The 18,692-nt window shown below is 38.0% G+C and overlaps 1 protein-coding gene across 3 annotated transcripts in view; it reads left to right on the top strand.

The window, feature by feature from the left end:
- LOC114652300 (granzyme A-like) overlaps window positions 1-18,354 on the top strand; it is a 53,739-nt gene extending 35,385 nt beyond the window's left edge. Inside the window, exons 5-6 of one of the 3 annotated variants that reach the window (XM_051928186.1) lie at window positions 4,145-4,348; window positions 14,858-16,398. In XM_051928186.1, the coding sequence (XP_051784146.1) occupies window positions 4,145-4,348; window positions 14,858-15,007 (354 nt within the window). In that variant the 3' untranslated portion in view covers window positions 15,008-16,398. Of the gene's footprint in view, window positions 1-4,084; window positions 4,349-14,857; window positions 16,399-18,098 lie in introns of those variants that run through there. The other 2 variants (XM_051928185.1, XR_007935105.1) reach the window with 2 other exon arrangements.
- The last annotated feature ends 338 nt before the right edge of the window (window positions 18,355-18,692 follow it).

Raw genomic sequence — 18,692 nt, 5'->3', positions numbered from 1 at the left:
GTTTTTGAAACTGAGATTAATACTTTTATTTTTGCAGTTGCTTTTTAATATATTTTCTAGTTTTGGGGTATCTGTTTGTAATTGTAGAACATCGCAAACTTTTTGACAAGAACAGGCCATTCACCCAACTTAGATTAAAATGAGTTCAACAAGAGCCTAGGAACACAGTCTCAATTCACTGTACTAATTCCCTTCATAATTTTTAAACACTTCAATCATATCTCCTCTTATTATACCTTTTGTTGAAATGGAAGAGGTTCAATTCTTTTAATCTTTCCTCATAATTCATAGCCTGCAGTCCTGGAATCAGCCTTGTCTCTGTTCTTTGGACTTTTTCTAGCACTACTACAGTATGTCTTTTTTGTAGGTCAGAGACTGTGCGCAGCCTTACTAGTGTGTTATTAAATGTAAAAATAATCTCTTTAGAGTTGTGCTATACACATCATTCTGTTGGCCTTCTTAATGGCTTTTGAACAATGTCTAGATATTGATAGTGACATGTCTGCTATGACTCCTAAATCTTTCTCTTAAGATGTACTTTCAAGTTTCAAACCTCTCATTGTGTATTCATTTTTACTTCCTGCATGTAATGCTTTACATTTACTTACATTAAATTTTATCTGCTACCATAGCCTGTATACTGTCCAAGTCCCTCTGAAATGATTGAACGGATTCAAAATCATGTGCCATTTAATCCACCTGGCTTGGTATCATCTGCAGTCTTAACCAGCTGGTTGTGTATATTCTTATCCAGATAATTATATATATATATATATATATATATATATATATATATATATATATTAACAATGGCAGCGGTCCCAGCCCTGGCCCCTGAGGGACGCTACACTTAACATTACCCAATTCTGATAAGGTTCCTTACACCATAACACTCTGTTTTCATGTGTTTTAGCCAATTCTCCACCCATCTACATACCACAACTTGAACATCCTCTTCTTTTAGCTTGAAGGCCAACCTCATCAAGTGTTTTCTGAAAGTCAATATAAATAATATCACATGCAACATTTTGATCATATCCTTTTGTTGCTTCCTCATAGAATTTCAGCAAGTTAATAAAACAAAACCTGCCTAATCTGAACCCATGCTGACTTTTCAATAAAACTCCTCTTCTTGCCAGAAGCTGCTCAATCCTTTCCTTAATAATTCATTCCCTTAATTACCCTTAATACAAGTTAAACTTACTGGCCTATAGTTACTTGGATCAGCCCGATCATTTGTTCATATAAAGGAACAATGTTTGCTGTTTTCCAGTCCTTAGGAATTTCCACAAAGACTTTCTAAAAATATGCTCCAAGGGTTTATATATGCCCTCCTTAAGCACCTGAGGATAAATGTTATCTGGCCCTGGTGATTTGTTAGATATCAGCCCTTTTAATCTAAGCAGTACTTCTCCCTCTACAATATTCAAATCACTAAGCACCTTCTTAGTAGTCATTGTTACTGCTGGAAGGCTATCCGTTTTTCTTGGCTGCCATAAATGTCTTTTTTTCTTGTACAATGCATCCGGAAAGTATTCACATCGCATCACTTTTTCCACATTTTGTTATGTTACAGCCTTATTCCAAAATGGATTAAATTCATTTTTTTCTTCAGAATTCTACACACAACACCCCATAATGGCAACGTGAAAAAAGTTTACTTGAGGTTTTTGCAAATTTATTAAAAATGGAGAAATCCCATGTACATAAGTATTCACAGCCTTTGCTCAATACTTTGTCGATGCACCTTTGGCAGCAATTACAGCCTCAAGTCTTTTTGAATATGATGCCACAAGCTTGGCACACCTATCCTTGGCCAGTTTCGCCCATTCCTCTTTGCAGCACCTCTCAAGCTCCATCAGGTTGAATGGGAAGCGTCGGTGCACAGCCATTTTAAGATCTCTCCAGAGATGTTCAATCAGATTCAAGTCTGCGCTCTGGCTGGGCCACTCAAGGATATTCACAGAGTTGTCCTGAAGCCACTCCTTTGATATCTTGGCTGTGTGCTTAGGGTCGTTGTCCTACTGAAAGATAAACCGTCGCCCCAGTCTGAGGTCAAGAGCGCTCTGGAGCAGGTTTTCATCCAGGATGTCTCTATACATTGCTGCAGTCATCGTTCACTTTATCCTGACTAGTCTCCCAGTTCCTGCCACTGAAAAACATCCCCACAGCATGATGCTGCCACCACCATGCTTCACTGTAGGGATGGTATTGGCCTGGTGATGAGCGGTGCCTTGTTTCCTCCAAATGTGACGCCTGGCATTCACACCAAAGAGTTCAATCTTTGTCTCATCAAACCAGAGAATTTTCTTTCTCATGGTCTGAGAGTCCTTTTAGGTGCCTTTTGGCAAACTCCAGGCGGGCTGCCATGTGCCTTTTACTAAGGAGTGGCTTCCGTCTGGCCACTCTACCATACAGGCCTGATTGGTGGATTGCTGCAGAGATGGTTGTCCTTCTGGAAGGTTCTCCTCTCTCCACAGAGGACCTCTGGAGCTGTGACAGAGTGACCATTGGGTTCTTGGTCACCTCCCTGACTAAGGCCCTTCTCCCCCGATCGCTCAGTTTAGATGGCCGGCCAGCTCTAGGAAGAGTCCTGGTGGTTTTGAACTTCTTCCACTTACGGATGATGGAGGCCACTGTGTTCATTGGGACCTTCAAAGCAGCAGAAATTTTTCTGTAACCTTCCCCAGATTTGTGCCTCAAGACAATCCTGTCTCGGAGGTCTACAGACAATTCCTTTGACTTCATGCTTGGTTTGTGCTCTGACATGAACTGTCAACTGTGGGACCTTATATAGACAGGTGTGTGCCTTTCCAAATCATGTCCAACCAACTGAATTTACCACAGGTGGACTCCAATTAAGCTGCAGAAACATCTCAAGGATGATCAGGGGAAACAGGATGCACCTCAGCTCAATTTTGAGCTTCATGGCAAATGCTGTGAATACTTATGTACATGTGATTTCTCAGTTTTTTAATTTTTAATAAATTTGAAAAACCTCAAACTTTTTTTACGTTGTCATTATGGAGTGTTGTGTGTAGAATTCTGAGGAAATAAATGAATTTAATCGATTTTGGAATAAGGCTGTAACATAACAAAATGTGGAAAAAGTGATGCGCTGTGAATACTTTCCGGATGCACTGTATTTTTCCATTTGTTGTTCCTTTTTGTGTTGAACCTGGGGAGGACAGGATCCCCTGATGCTACAAGTTAGCAGTACGTGGCTGCTACTGGAGCCATTATTTAAGGGGATAATGGCTCCGAAAAGCAAGCTGATGAAGCATTAGCGATTCCATACTTTTGTTTTATGGCTTCTTTTTCATATTTTCCTGTTTCATCATTTTTTGCGTCTATGACCACTTTTGTTTGCTTTTCTGGTTGTGACTTTTGCATTTCTTTCTTTGTTTTGATTTTTGGCAATTGGTTTTTGCCTTTGCAATACCTGCGTCGAGTAGCTTAATTATTTATTAGCTCTTGTTCCTTCTCTAAATATGAAATTTTAACTTTTTGACATTTTATGGTTTTGAATTTGGAGATTTTTTTTTTAACTCTCCATCCATTCATCCATCCATTATCCAACCCGCTATATCCTAACTACAGGGTCATGAGGGTCTGCTGGAGCCAATCCCAGCCAACACAGGGCGCAAGGGAAGAAACAAACCCCGGGCAGGGCACCAGCCTACCGCAGTTTTTTAACTTTTTTTGATATTTGCCATTCTGTTGATTTCGCAGCTTTTGAATTTTTTGATTATAATTTTTTTTGTTCATTTGGACCTTTAATTTTAATAGTTCCCCTTTCTTTTAATAAAATTTTATGTCTTAAACCTTTGAAGTATTCAGGACTTTTTTGAAGTATTTCTGATGTTCTGATTCATAACATTAACCAAATTATTTATTGCTTTTATACATATTAATTTCTTGAAATAAAATTAATAAAAACAAAACAGAAATCACCGATGAAGTTTATTGTACATATCAAATGCATGCAGACATTGTATAAATCAGATAATTCCAATAAATTGGACCAATATTATGCTGAACTGCTTTGAATTTGTTTTCTTCTTTCTCTCCCTCTTTTTAAAAGTTGAGCGAGAAAGCCACCATCAATCAGTATGTACAGATGCTTCCACTACCTACAAGTGAGGTAGACTCCCCAGCAGATACCAGCTGTAGGATTGCAGGATGGGGGAAAACTGAATATAATGGGAACCCGGCTGAAGCACTTCAAGAAGTTAATGTCAAGGTTATAAGCAACGAAGAATGTAATGGAACAGATTCTTACAATGGAATATTAACACCAAGCATGATGTGTGCTGGAGAACAGAACGGAGGAAAGGATGTCTGTCAGGTAAGTTTTGCTGTGTACCCTAAGTTGATAACAACAGATCCACAAATATTTATTAATGGAGATGGTCATCAAAAACCTGATTTTAAATTGGTAACAGTTCTGGAGTGTTCGGCACCAAAATATCAATAAGCATCTGGAAAAACAGTGTCACTATCAATATTTTTGTAACTTTAATTCTAACATTAGCAGTGTTTTTAAATTCCTAACCGTCCCCTAATGATGATGACACTGCAGGAGTCAGGCGATCACGTTTTAGTCACGTAGCTGCATGTGTGGCAAAGTGTGATCTGTGTGTTATATATATATATATATATATATATATATATATATATATATATATATATATATATATATATATATATAATATATATATATATATATAATATATATTTAGTTTTAGTTATGACCTTCTCAAAATCAACTGTTTTTGTATATAGTTAGTAGCATACCGATTGTATGTTCTAGTATGGGTTATACTTAATGTTACACCCCACAGACCACATACATTGGGTTTTTCTGTTAAGCCTCCAGAGGGCTACGTCTTCTCCAAGCCCTTTCTAATTTTATTTTATTTAATATGTATATTATTTGGAGACGCTTGAGTGTGTATTAAGTCATGTGTTTTTTTCCAAAGTTCATCCTTGTAATTTTTGTATGTTTACAAAAATAAGAAAAAGTTTTCATTTATTCTTGTAGCATGGTGACACAGCATTTTGAACATTTTTGTATATTTTGAGTTTAATTTTTATTTTAAATCTTATTTCATTTATTTTGTATTAATAGTCTGGTTTATATTCATTTGTAATTGATTTGACTCATTATTTAATAAGGATAGGGAGAAGCTGTTTGCATGACACCGTCCTTTTTTTTTTTTATTCTACCCCTTTTTTTGTTAACAACAACAACAACATTTATTTATGTAGCATGTTTTCATACAAATGATGTAGCTCAAAGTGCTTTACTGGATGAAGAAATAAAAAAAAGAAAAAAATATAAAAATTTAAATTAGGCAGTACTAATTAACATAAAATTAAAGTAAGGTCCGATGGCCAGGACAGGAAAAAAAAATTCCACATGGCTGGAGAAAAAAGGGTTCTGAGGCCACAAGACCACCCAGCCCCCTCTAGGCAGTCTACCTAACTTAAATGATCTCAGTCAGTCCTCACGGTTTTCAGGCTTGTAAACTTTGAAGTTGCAGATGAATCAAAGAAATGTTTTTTAACAACATACTTCTCATAAATTGTTCCTGTCATTATTTCTATATTAAATAGTAAGAGAAAATGATCTGGTAAACAAATATCAACAATCTGTCTCACATCAACTTGTAGTCCTTAAGTAATCACTAAATCCAACATGTGCCTGTGACGATGCTGGTTCTGCTCCATACTCCATTCTTCTGTTCGGGAGCCCTTAAACCCAACACCGTCAGTAATGTTACCAATGAGCTAAACAGTGAGGCAACAACACAGCAAGGGGATGATGAAAATGTGCAAAGTGCTTTTATTTAAAACAATCAACAAAGTGTCCACAAAGTGTAGAGTCCAAATTTCAATAAATAAATAATCCATAAAAGAAAGGTTTAAAACCATTAGAAAAAAAAAACAATTACAAAAAAAAAACAATCCTTTAAAACGAGGTTAAAATGTTGCTGGAAGCAGTCTTAAAACAATAAGTCCGTTGCTTCTTTTACATTAGCGTCTCACCTGCTTCTCCCATTAGGGCCCTGCAACAGGCGAGACACTCTCTCTGCAGCTGACCTTCTCAGTGTGCTTCCGCTGCCAGTCTCCATCCCGATCCTTGGCTCCGGTCGGCCCCCACCTGACAGTGACATGGGATTCTCCAACGACCAAGGCTCTCATGTTAGGGACACCACGTCCCAACTCCCGCTGCCTTCCGCGGCCTCACATGGAGAGTCTTCCACCTTCCGGTGACTTCCGCCTTTCAAAAGTAAACTCTACGGTAGTGACCACATCTACTACTCCCCCTGGGTGTCGGCCAAACACCCAGGCTGTCTGCTCAGCTGCTGTGAGCCTGCTCTCGCTCGCTTGTTCTCCCACACCGACTTTCTCTCTCTCTCTCCTTGCTCACCTCCTGCTTCCTTCCTCCTGCAACCTCCATTTCCTTCTCTTTTCTTTTTCATTCTTGTTCCTTTCTCTTCTAGCAGACTCATGCTTATATATATATATATATATATATAGTGAGAGGACACAGCAACTGCAGCACATTAGCAGCCCCAGGAACAATCACGGGTGTGGGCAGTCTCTCACCTGTGCACTTAGGTGAGAAACGCCCACACCGCAGATCGTCCTGAGACCCGCTTTAGCCACAACTACCACGCCCCCTCGCTAAGCCGCGAGTGCAGTGATTATTTATTTAAACGGGCCTTTTGAACGGGAGCTGTGGACCCGCTATACCACAGTGCCCTCGTTTGTGTGTTGGCTGACTAGCGTGCTGGCTCTAATCAAGAGTCCAGGAGGTTCATGAATATATAAGATTTTAAAGTCATGGTATTTTAATTTTAGTTTAATTTCCTGATAAAATGTGAATAATATATCGTAAATAGTTCTTTACATAATATGTTTTAACACTAGCATCCACATGAACCACTTACAAGTACAACATTATATAAATGTGAAGAAGAGTAGCGTATTTGACTGCTTGAAAACAGTAGCTACTGAATTGTACTCACTGCTGTCTCCCAGCTCCGATGCTGTTAGAATTAGACAAACTGAACATGTGACTGTCTCGACATCGTCAAGTCAAGGTAACACTCGTTATTATGTAAGTAGGTCTGTAGTTATTCACTCAGGACATATGAGCATTGTTTTTTTTTTTTTTTTTGTGTTCAGACAGTGTTGGTCAAGCGACAGCTGCAACTTTGTCAATATATAGCAGAATTCAGATACCCAAGTACACACTGGTCTCCATCACTTGACATGGATAAATGACAAAGGAAAAACCAGCACAATGTCACAGGGCTGTTTCAAAGTTTATTGTGAAAGATTTACAGCCCTTCACTACAGTGGAGTCGAGTTGGTTTAGGTATGCATAGCATAGCATAAATCGTTAACTGCTAGGTGGTTACCTTAAGTCTGAACTGAGCTGTCCTGACAACCAGGGATGAGTTAATTTACAACCATAATAAGTAATGCAAAAACAAACAAAATTAGGTATCTCAGTTGTGAAAATGTTTTAATTTTTTTCAACTGTAGGGAGATAACAACAGCCTTTAACCCCAGTTACCACCCCTCTTCAAGAGACATGTCATCTAACATCCTCATACCTGCTTGGTCCTCGGTGAGCTTGCCAGAGTGTCAAAAGTAGCCATAAACACTCATGGGTGGACAAGTATCACATCAAACTATTGTATCACAGTCACTCTCCGCTATGTAAATGAAGGACAACTGGGACAGAAAGTTCTAAAGACCCAGGCCGTGTACAAATCTCGGAGTGCTCCTATTGTGACAGGAGATAGAAGAAGTCCTTGTAGAATTTGGTGTAAGAGAGAAGGTTGTAACCATAACAGTAGGTAATGCTGCAAATATGGACCTGGCTGAGCTCCAAATCATAAAACTTGGATGCTTTGCGCATACTCTCAGCCTTGAAGCACAAAAGGACTATATCCTTTTCCATCCAAACCATCTCCGAGTCGGCAGCAAGGATCTGGGATGTCATTGTGTGGATCAAGAGATCAACCATTATGAATTCCTTGTTCCCGGAGAAGCAACATATCCTGGGTAAGAAACTAAACTTCATTGTTTCATTATCCTTCAGGCAGGAATTTGTTTGAATTGACTTGTTTGACAATGAGGTTCTTTTTGTGTTTCAGGGCTGACTGACCATTCTATTGGCCTGGATGTGAGGACAAGCAGGAAGTCTCAAGCTGGAAGTCTCCAAAAGGACACCAGAAAAGGAAACAGAAGAGGGAGTAGGGGTTAGTACAGATTTTAGAGCCACCATGAATAGTTATTATAATGAATTGGATATACAGAGTATCAGGATTTAAATTAAAGTGAAGTTATGAGAAGGCCATGTTAAAATAATGTGTTTTCAGCAGTTTTTTTAAAGTGCTCCACTGTATTAGCCTGGCGAATTCCTATTGGCAGGCTATTCCAGATTTTAGGTGGAAAACCGCAGAAGGCCGCCTCACCACCACAGGAAACAAACCTGTTATTTTTGCAAAAAAAGTTATATTAAAGGAACTGTTGAATCTCCTCACATCGTGTCTTGTTTTTATTTTTTGCACCACATTATGGACAGTAGCATCGATAAGAGTATCAATATCGATATCGGTATTGATAAAATTCTAATGATACCCATTACTACTTATTAATTAAAAATGTATTAAATAATTACTTTATAAGGTTAAAAGGATGCTTTTTAATTATTTTATTAAATATTAAACATAGAAATTGCTTTAACAATACACCTTTTTTTTCCTAATTTTGTATTTTATTTGAAACATTTGCCATAGCTAGAGCCAAATCAATTTCAAAAAAGTTTCAAACAAAACAGAATAGTGACTAAAATAAGCATTTGTCTTTTTTTTTTTTTTAATGAGATCTGTAACGGGTCCACACGATTGATTTGACCTCACTAAATAAGTATAATCCTGGAATGTTTATGTCAGCATTGTCTGCCTGGATCACAAGTATGCAAATGAGAGAAGGTTAAACAGCCCTTCTAATGAAGGCCCCATCCACATAAGTACGATTCTATTTAAAAATGCAGACATTTGTCTCCATTGTCACGTTTCATTCACACTAATTTGACGTTTTCAACAGATGAAAACAAATACTTCTAAAAATGCTCTCCAGAGCCGAGGCAGTGCTCCAGTGTGGTGGGTTGACAATGAAGATTTTTGAAAATGCTGACTCCATCATGCTCTGGTTGGTTTGTGCTTATTATGTAGGTCTTTCCTCATTGAATTCTGCTCATTACAACATCTCACTCCCTGACTGGTCAACCTTCACAGAAGAGAAACATATTCCAAAATAGTTACCATATAGAAAAGTTACTTTCCATGGTGCTTGTTTTGTTGCTTCCCTGTATGAATCTAAATTACGTTTTGTACAGTTTGAAATAATCAAACAATTTACTAGTCAAATTTGCTATTCGCTACACTTATGTGATAAATCCTGTTGCCGGTGGCGTTACCATTGTAGTAAAACTTTCAGAACCCTTTGAAAATCAGATTTTAAATATGTCAGTTGTCAATATTAATTACTTAAACCTGATCCATTCAAGAAGGAGGTGCACTTTTTTCAGCAAAATTAAAAACAAGATGCAGACAGGTCACAGATACAAAAGCACAATGCAATAAAGCAAAGAATGAACATAGAGCTGATGACTTTATTTTTTTAAGTGTCGCTTTAACATTTGCATTGTTCTTATTTAATAACAAGACTGTTGCCACCAGTTCTGAAGACTGTTACTTTCAACTGTAATCAGTGCATTAACGTGACATGGGGGTAATGCACTGCGGCTCCTTAAACAATTTATTTTTCTACACTGTGAATGCGCTGTCGGCGTCCTGCGCAAACAGATACGTTTGAGAATGCATAAAGCACACAGGATTGTCACAGAGCTCTGAATTTTTCCACTACATGTGGTCCCTGCAAGGAGTTTTCTGCTAGTGCGTACATGCCCAGTGTAGGTCATGCGTTTTCAGGAGTTTCATTGTGCAAAAATACACTTTTGTAAATGATGTGAAAACTCTAGTGTGGACACAGATCATAAATAAAAATGTAGTAGCCAAAATCAAATATCCCCAAGGGAAGAAACACTTGAATCTCTCTTAAATATTTGTTGAAAACCCAAAAATCAGCACAAATAGGAATATCCTCTGAACAGTGGAGTTGATTGAGAAAATGTTGCAATTAAAGAGGTTAGAAATCAATGGTTATGAGTGTGGGCTTTCAACAAAAATAAATGTTTTGTGTCAGTGTCCTGCTGGAGGACCCCTAACCTGTACCTGAGACAGAGCTTTCTTATAATGGTCAGTATGTTGTGGTCCTGAATACCTTGATAGTCTTCTGATTTCAGTATGCCCTCCACTGATTCAAGTCACCCAGTGCCAAAGGCAGCACAGCAGCCTCATAACATTATTGAGCTTCCTCCTTGTTTTAAAGTAGAGATTGTGTATTTTTTTAATTTGTTGTCTTCTGTGAACAAAGTGCTGCACCTTAACATAAAGCTCCAATTTAGTTTTATCTGTTCAGAGGACATTGTCCCAGAAAATCTGTGACTTGTCAAGATGCATTTTAGAAAATTCCAGTCTGGCTTTTTTGTGTCTGTCTTTCAGAAGTGGGGTCTTCCTGATTTTCTATCATGGAGCCCACTTTCATTCAGATAGTGACGACTGAGCAACTTGAAAGTGGTGTGCTTTAAAGATGGAAGTCAGCCTGACCCTGTCTTGATGTTTTCCTTGATTCATTCTTACACATTTGAACTGTCCTTCTGTTCAGCATGGGGTCAGTTCTCCTCTTATGGCCTCATCCAGGGAGTTTGGCTACAGTCCCATGGACCTTAGCCCTCAAAACGTATTGGAGTTCAATTTCTCGTATTTTTGTGTTTGAAATCAACACAATCACCCTGCATTGTGTCAGTTTAGGATGAAACCTTGTTACTTTTCCTTTTTTCACATAAATTAAGGAAAAGTTAAACAAGTTAAGACACCCATAATACCAATTAGTGTAATCAGTCGGCTTGAGATGTCACTACAATCCAATTACCGTATATGCTCACGTATAAGTCGGGTCTTGAAACCCGAAAAATCAATCATAAAATCAGACCCGACTTATAAGCCTTTTTCAAAAATGCAACCCTTAATTTTTTTTTTTTTATATATATCTTCTTGCCTCCTCCAGTCTCGCATCAGTTTCTCAGACACATCGAATTTTGTTGCAGCAGCGCAGTTACCAATTTCTTTCGCTACTTCAATGACCTTCAATTTAAAACCAGTATTCGTATTTTCTTCTGATTGAACGCTCCATCGTAGATTAGGGATGCTCTTACAATAAAGGTGTATGAGGGTGTGAGATACCAAAAAACACAAAACAGAGCAAACATCGCTTCGGAATAGTTTGGATATTACCGTGTGGTCACGTAGGCACAATACATAGAAAAAAAGTCCTAAATCAAATTTCAAATAAAGAATGGTGGGTGCCAATTATTTTCGTAAGTTTCAAGTTATTCTATAGAAAATTGTGAATCTTTTTTAAATGCTAGAAGGACATCAATAGTTTTATGTGCATCTTTAGAGGACACATACCACAAAAGAGATGGTAATTGAGATGTAACCTGTTAAACCAGTGTGGTCTACTGGTTCTAACTGTACCAACATCAGCTAATCAACAGCACCTCCCTGCACTCCATTGAACGAGTGTGTCCATGGACTTGGTTCCTGCCTTGTGCTCAATTTTACCAAAACTTGGTTCCCTGAAGTCCTGAAACTGGACAAAGTATATTTTAGATAGATAGATTATTAATCCCAAGGGGAAATTCACATACTCCAGCAGCAGCATACTGATAAAGAAACAATATTAAATTAAAGAGTGATAACAATGCAGGTATACAGACAGACAATAACTTTGAATAATGTTAATGTTTTAGGGGTGGAACTAAAGAGTCGCATAGTGTGGGGGAGGAATGAACTACTCAGACTGTCAATGGAGCAGGACATTGATATCAGTTTGTCTCCGAAGCTGCTCCTCTGTCTGGAGATGATACTGTTCAGTGGATGCAGTGGATTCTCTATAATTGACAGGAGTCTGCTCAACGCCCATCGCTCTGCCACAGATGTCAAACTGTCCAGCTCCATGCCTACAATAGAGCCTCACCAGTTATGCTGCCTCCTCAGCACACCACCGCGTAGAAGAGGGCGCTCGCCACAACCGTCTGGTAGAACATCTGCAGCATCTTATTGCAGATATTGAAGGACGCCAGCCTTCTAAGGAAGTATAGTCAGCAATGTCCTTTCTTACACAGAGCATCAGTATTGGCAGTCCAGTCCAATTTATCATCCAGCTGCACTCCCAGGTATTTATAGGTCTGTACCCTCTGCACACAGTCACCTCTAATGATCACAGGGTCCATGATGGGCCTGGACCTCCTAAAATCCACCACCAGCTCCCTGGTTTTGCTGGTGTTCAGTTGTAGGTGGTTTGAGTCGCACCATTTAACAAAGTCCTTGATGAGGTTCCTATACTCCTCCTCCTGCCCAGTCCTGATGCAGCCCACGATAGCAGTGTCGTCAGCGAACATTTGCACGTGGCAGGACTCCGTGTTGTATTGGAAGTTCGATGTATATAGGCTGAACAGGACCGGAGAAAGTACAGTCCCCTGCGGCGCTCCTGTGTTGCTGACCACAATGTCAGACGTGCAGTTCCTGAGATGCACATACTGATGCTTTTTTTAAGCATTTTGTAAACAGATGACTAGACACATTTCAGGAATAAGTGTGTTAAAGCCTTAAACACCATGGGTCAGTTGCAGAGTGCTCTCAGCTCAGGATGATCCCATGCTGATCTGCTCTTATTATGTATTTACGGTGATATGACTAACTTTCGAGTTTAGTACTGTTGCAGTGTACTTCAGAGCTGCAGCAGACCAAGACTAAGACTAAATGCAGTTGCATTGAATGTCTTGGAATCAGTGAAGGGGAAAAAAGTTGCATACTAACTTATGAGCAGGTTCAACAGACTAAGTATGGCTGGTAATGTTATAGAATTAATTCCTCACATATCATACAGACTGTTTTGAACATGAAAAAGCAGTAATATGCCACTGAGAAAATATGGAAATCATATTTTGCATTAATATTTTGATTGAAGTATATTGTGATACTGATTCAAATATATTTACTAACTCAAAGTCATAGAAAAAGGCAAGCGATGTATGTAAAAACTTACATTGTGTAGTATAAGAAACAGAAAAATACAGATCAGCATACTTTTAGCCATTAGTCTTTTGTAAAAAGATGTGGAGTTTGCATCCATCCATCCATCATCCAACACGCTATATCCTAACTACAGGGTCACGGGGGTCTGCCGGAGCCAATCCCAGGCAACACAGGGCGCAAAGCAAGAAACAAACCCCAGGCAGGGTGCCAGCCTACCACAGGGCACACACACACTAGGGACAATTTAGAATCACCAATGCACCTAACCTGCATGTCTTTGGACTGTGGGAGGAAACCGGAGTACCCATACGGGGAGAACATGCAAACTCCATGCAAGGTGGACCCGGGAAGCGAGCCCGGGTTTCCTAACTGTGAGGCAGCAGCGCTAATCACTGCGCCACCGTGCCGCCCGAGTTTGCATCCTTAATTAAAAAATCTCTTGGCTGCTGGTACAGAAAGCGTGCCAGTTTTTTTCCATGCTGTATTCCTTTGGAGTGTAGTGGAGCCTTCTTTGTCGGTGTTCTTCAGATCAGATATACAATCTTTCACACTATGCATTACATAGAGCTTGTGCTCTGCCGTGAAGTTTATACTGCGATGAGACAGCCTCCAGCCTGTGACTAGGTATTTTATATGCTTTGGTGACTGTTGGACTAATTTGGTTATTAGGAAAAGCTGGGCACATAATGCATTACAAGTACCACCATTACAAGTATTATCTACGTACAGTAAATGTAAAATTAGTTACAGAGAGGCAATTATTCTTCAGATACGATTTCGATTTTACTAATGGTATCTCTCATTGTCATTACTTTGCATATAAGGATTTTAGAACCTTTTCATATGCTCAAAGTGAATAACGTTTGTAATTATGACAGAAACACTCATTTCGATCTAATGTAGCTTAACAATTGTAATTATTTTTTATCTTGTTTACATGAAAACATTTTTTTCCTGAGCTCTATACCTTTAACTCATATTAATTAAGAGTAGGTGAGACCTACATTTCCAGTGTGCCGCTGTTAATGTCAATCAGTTGGCCAACTGAGCAAACTAATGCCAAAACAAGACTAGCTGCAGACTAATTAAACCTGAGATTGATCTTATTCCACTATTCACTGAGACAGCATTTAGACCTGAGGATCTTCTCCTCTTAGTACCATACTACTTAGCCTTTACGTTAGGTAGAATTCCAAGAGGGGGCTTGGTGGTCTCGTGGCCTTGGACCCACCTGCAGATTTGATTTTTTTGTCCAGCCATCTGGAGTTCTTTTGTTTTTTCAGTCCTCCCTGGCCTTTTACTTCATGTTAATTAGTATTCCCAAATTCTATTTTCTTATTTATTTTGTCTTTTTTCTCTTTCTTCATTATGTAAAGCACTTTGAGCTACATCATTTGTATGAAAATGTGCTATAGAAATAAATGTTGTTGCTGTAGCCTACTCTGGATCCATTTTCAGTATGGTATGATCTCTGTTTCACTGCAACTGACTCCATTTGGCCAGCCTTTAATAGAAACACAAAATGACCAAAGTTGAATAAATTACCCAGCAGACATCTTGTTTTGTTTTTGTTTTTGGCTAACTATTTGTACTTTCTTTTCTTTTAGGGTGATGGTGGTGGTCCACTAATATGTAATGAGATTTACACAGGCATTGCTTCATTTGGTGTTGAATGCGGGAAGAAGAACTTTCCAGGAGTCTACACTCGTCTCACTGATGATTATCTAGATTGGATCAAGGGAGTAACACAATACTGAATGATTTTGCTGTTGTTCTGTTTCAATCGCAGGGAGTGATTTTTATTTGTTTATGCAACAGATTTCAGAGTTGCAAAATAATTTTCATTAAACATAATTGAACGTATTTCACACTGCTGCACTCATGCTCTTCAGTAACATGATCTATCTTGCTTCACATTGACACACAGACTGTCATATAGAGCTTAAATGGACATCATTCTCTATAAGCTGCAGATCTAAGAAATAAGTCAAGTATATCTTCATTTAGGCAAAAAAATAACTAAATAAAGATTTGAAAGGTATTAAAATGTTTTTAAAGGACAGTGAAAAATTAAAATAAAACTAAAAATTAGGCATTAGACCATACACATATTTCAAGATTTAATTTATAATGTGATTGAAGCTTCACAATTATGTAATACCATTTGTGCCACAATAAACTGACAATTAGGACAGCACGGTGGCGCAGTGATAGCGCTGCTGCCTCGCAGTTAGGAGACCCGGTTTCGCTTCCCGGGTCCTCCCTGCGTGGAGTTTGCATGTTCTCCCCGTGTCTGCGTGGGTTTCCTCCGGGCGCTCCGGTTTCCTCCCACAGTCCAAAGACATGCAGGTTAGGTGGATTGGCGATTCTAAATTGGCCCTAGTGTGTGCTTGGTGTGTTTGTGTGTGTCCTGCGGTGGGTTGGCACCCTGCCCGGGATTGATTCCTGCCTTGTGCCCTGTGTTGGCTGGGATTGGCTCCAGCAGACCCCCGTGACCCTGTGTTCGGATTCAGCAGGTTGGTAAATGGATGGATGGATAGATAGATAAACTGACAATTATGAAATAAATAATTGCATGCAAAAGTACAGCTATATTCATATGTATTTGTAAATGATCCACAAAATTGTGAAAAAATCTAAAGTAAATAACAGTCATCTAATAATTATGAAAAGTCATCTGATTATTATGTAAAACAATGTCATTATTTTATTATTATTACAGGTTTTATTTCACAATGGCCTTATTTTTAAAGACATTTTTAATTCCACAATGAGACTTTTCTAAATGGCACATTTCCGAATGGCTCTATTAAAGCCAGCGCTATTTATTTCACAATTCCACGTTTCATGATGATTTCATCACTTGTCAATCAAGACCAGTGGGCTGAACCTTTTCCTATTGGCTAATCCTCTGCTGTCCATTACTTTTGTTTGGTATAGCTGGTAGTCTACCAAAGATCTTTTAGTGCTACTTGTACCTTTCTCACAGTAAATGTTTTGCTAGTTAGTTTTACATTCAAAATTAACCAAAGCAGGTTAACATATTGTACCTACTAAGCCATGGGTGCGTTTATTAAAATGATAAATAACTGAAGATTATAAGTCTAATGACTTCACGGTTTTCACTGCTAAAATATATGGGTACATGCCTGGTAAATGAAGACCAACTGGTAATCACATGCTGTTCCCCATCCTTAATGTAATACTGTGTGGTGTAGCTGTGATCACTCTTTCACTGTCATTCTGTCTCTCCCCCTCTTTCACTCTCCCCGTTTCAGTAAGAACAACCCACTATTTTCTCTTAAAATCTCTACCTATCATCTTGAATTTTCTCTAGGCTTGTGGGATGCAGGGGCTCCCTCTCTGTTCCCACTTATGGGTTACTGTCAGTCAAGCATCTAGCCGTATGGAGAGCTGCCTCCAATCTGAAGAGCATTCTGTCATCCACAACATGATGCAATTTTAAGACAAACTGATGAAAAATATTCATGTTGATGAATGGATTTTGGGTAGTTTAGGATCAATTGAGCACCGTGTCTCCACAGAAGGTCATCTGGAAATATGTCATGTGGAATTTCCCGCCTTGGACATTTAACATTAATGTGTGCCTATCTATTTGCAGACATAGCGCTCAGTCAACCTTGAACTACTAAAGACTTCTTCAGAAATGTCGACATTTTGAAGAGCACTTTTATGTCTGAGTATTTTCAGTATGTTGCCAATTTGTCTCAAATAGTAGTGACAGTGCTAAAAAAGCTTTGGTAGCCTACTGTCTACAATCAGTGATAAGTAATCAACAGCAAAGGATTAACCAATAGGAACAAGTTACACTTGGTGGTCTTTGACTAGTATGATTGACTAGAAACAGAACCATTAAGAAAAAATAAAAAACACTGGGAAATAAATAAAAGAGCCATTTGGAAATGTGCCATTCGGAAACATCACAATGTGAAATAAAAATGGCCTTTAAAAATAAAGCCATTATGAAATAAATCCTGTAATAATAATAAAATAATGATTTTGTATTTCATAATTGATGACTTTTATTTGATTGTGCATTTTTTCCACAATTTATGTATCTCTGTACATTTGCATGCAATTATCTATTTCATTAAAACATTAGGACATTGCAATAATCTAGATTAGAAGAGGCTATTCAGCCCAAAAGAGCATGACAGTCCTATCCTCTTAATTCTTGCAAGTCCCAGACTTCATAGATTCCTAGATTTCATAATTGCCATTTTATTTATTTCATTTTGGCACAAATGCTATTCCATACACAATACAATATTTCCATTATCTGAAATTACCATAAAAGAAATTTATATGTAGTATTACTTATTATTAGACATTCATACATCACAACACTGCAAAATAATGTAAAATTAGTGCGCTAAAACATAAGCTTTAATGCAGGTTTTTGCAAGCTTTTATTTTTTATTGAAATAATGTTAAATAAGCACCATACAATATTAGAACTGTAGTAATTTGTATTGCATGTTAGTTGGCACATTCAAGTATGCATTTCACTGTACACTGTATATGAGACAAAAATGGCTGTATGTAAAAAAACATATCTTTGTTAGCCATTTTCACTCATTGAATTATGAACAGCTGACTGTTAAAATGCTCATTTTGGTGTGATGGCTGTGGTACCAAGGCAAGCTAATGACAGGTATTGTAAGCGATGGACCAAAAAGAATAATTGTAGCAAGGAGAGGAGAGCTGTGATACTGACCTAAGGTATAGGCAATTTATTAACCCATGTCCATTTTGATGATGTGATCTCACTGCCAACATCATCAAACTTTATAATGAAGAATATTGATGAGGTCACTTATGGTGTAGGGGGGTGCTAGATATGACCTTCCATAGCAGCTTTTACAGGGAGCAATTATGCATCTTAAAAAATGTTTTTATATTACACCCCAATACTAAGAACTGTTTAAGTGAGTATCTTTCTGCTTCTGCTTTAATTCATTGAGCATTTAATGTGAATGATTCCTGCAACATTTATGGGATTTTTAATGAAACAAGTATGTAAGACTTTAAGAATGATATGTATACTGTATCGGCTTTAAGTATTTTTAATAAAATCATTCAGAATGGCTTATTTTTTCGGATGTGTCAATTTCTGATCCCTTCAACAACTTAAATTTGTGAAACAGTTTACTGTGATGGTAATAATGTGAAATAAATGCCTGTGTGTCATTTTTAAAGCAAACGAATCTACATTAGTTACTTCATTATATTTACTAATAACATACGTTGAAAGAACATTTACATTTTTAATTTTTCTTGCATAAAACATGCATATTAATGATTAGTGATATTTATAAATTCTTGTATTATTTATTTGAACTTCTTAATGGAATAGAGCGGGGTGGGGTGGTACAGTGGTTAGTCATAATGCCTGACAGCCCTATGAAATCAATTTTATTT

The sequence above is a fragment of the Erpetoichthys calabaricus genome, chromosome 5, assembly GCF_900747795.2.
Source record: "Erpetoichthys calabaricus chromosome 5, fErpCal1.3, whole genome shotgun sequence".
NCBI lineage: Eukaryota > Metazoa > Chordata > Cladistia > Polypteriformes > Polypteridae > Erpetoichthys > Erpetoichthys calabaricus.
This window is presented reverse-complemented; position numbering and strand designations above follow the sequence as displayed.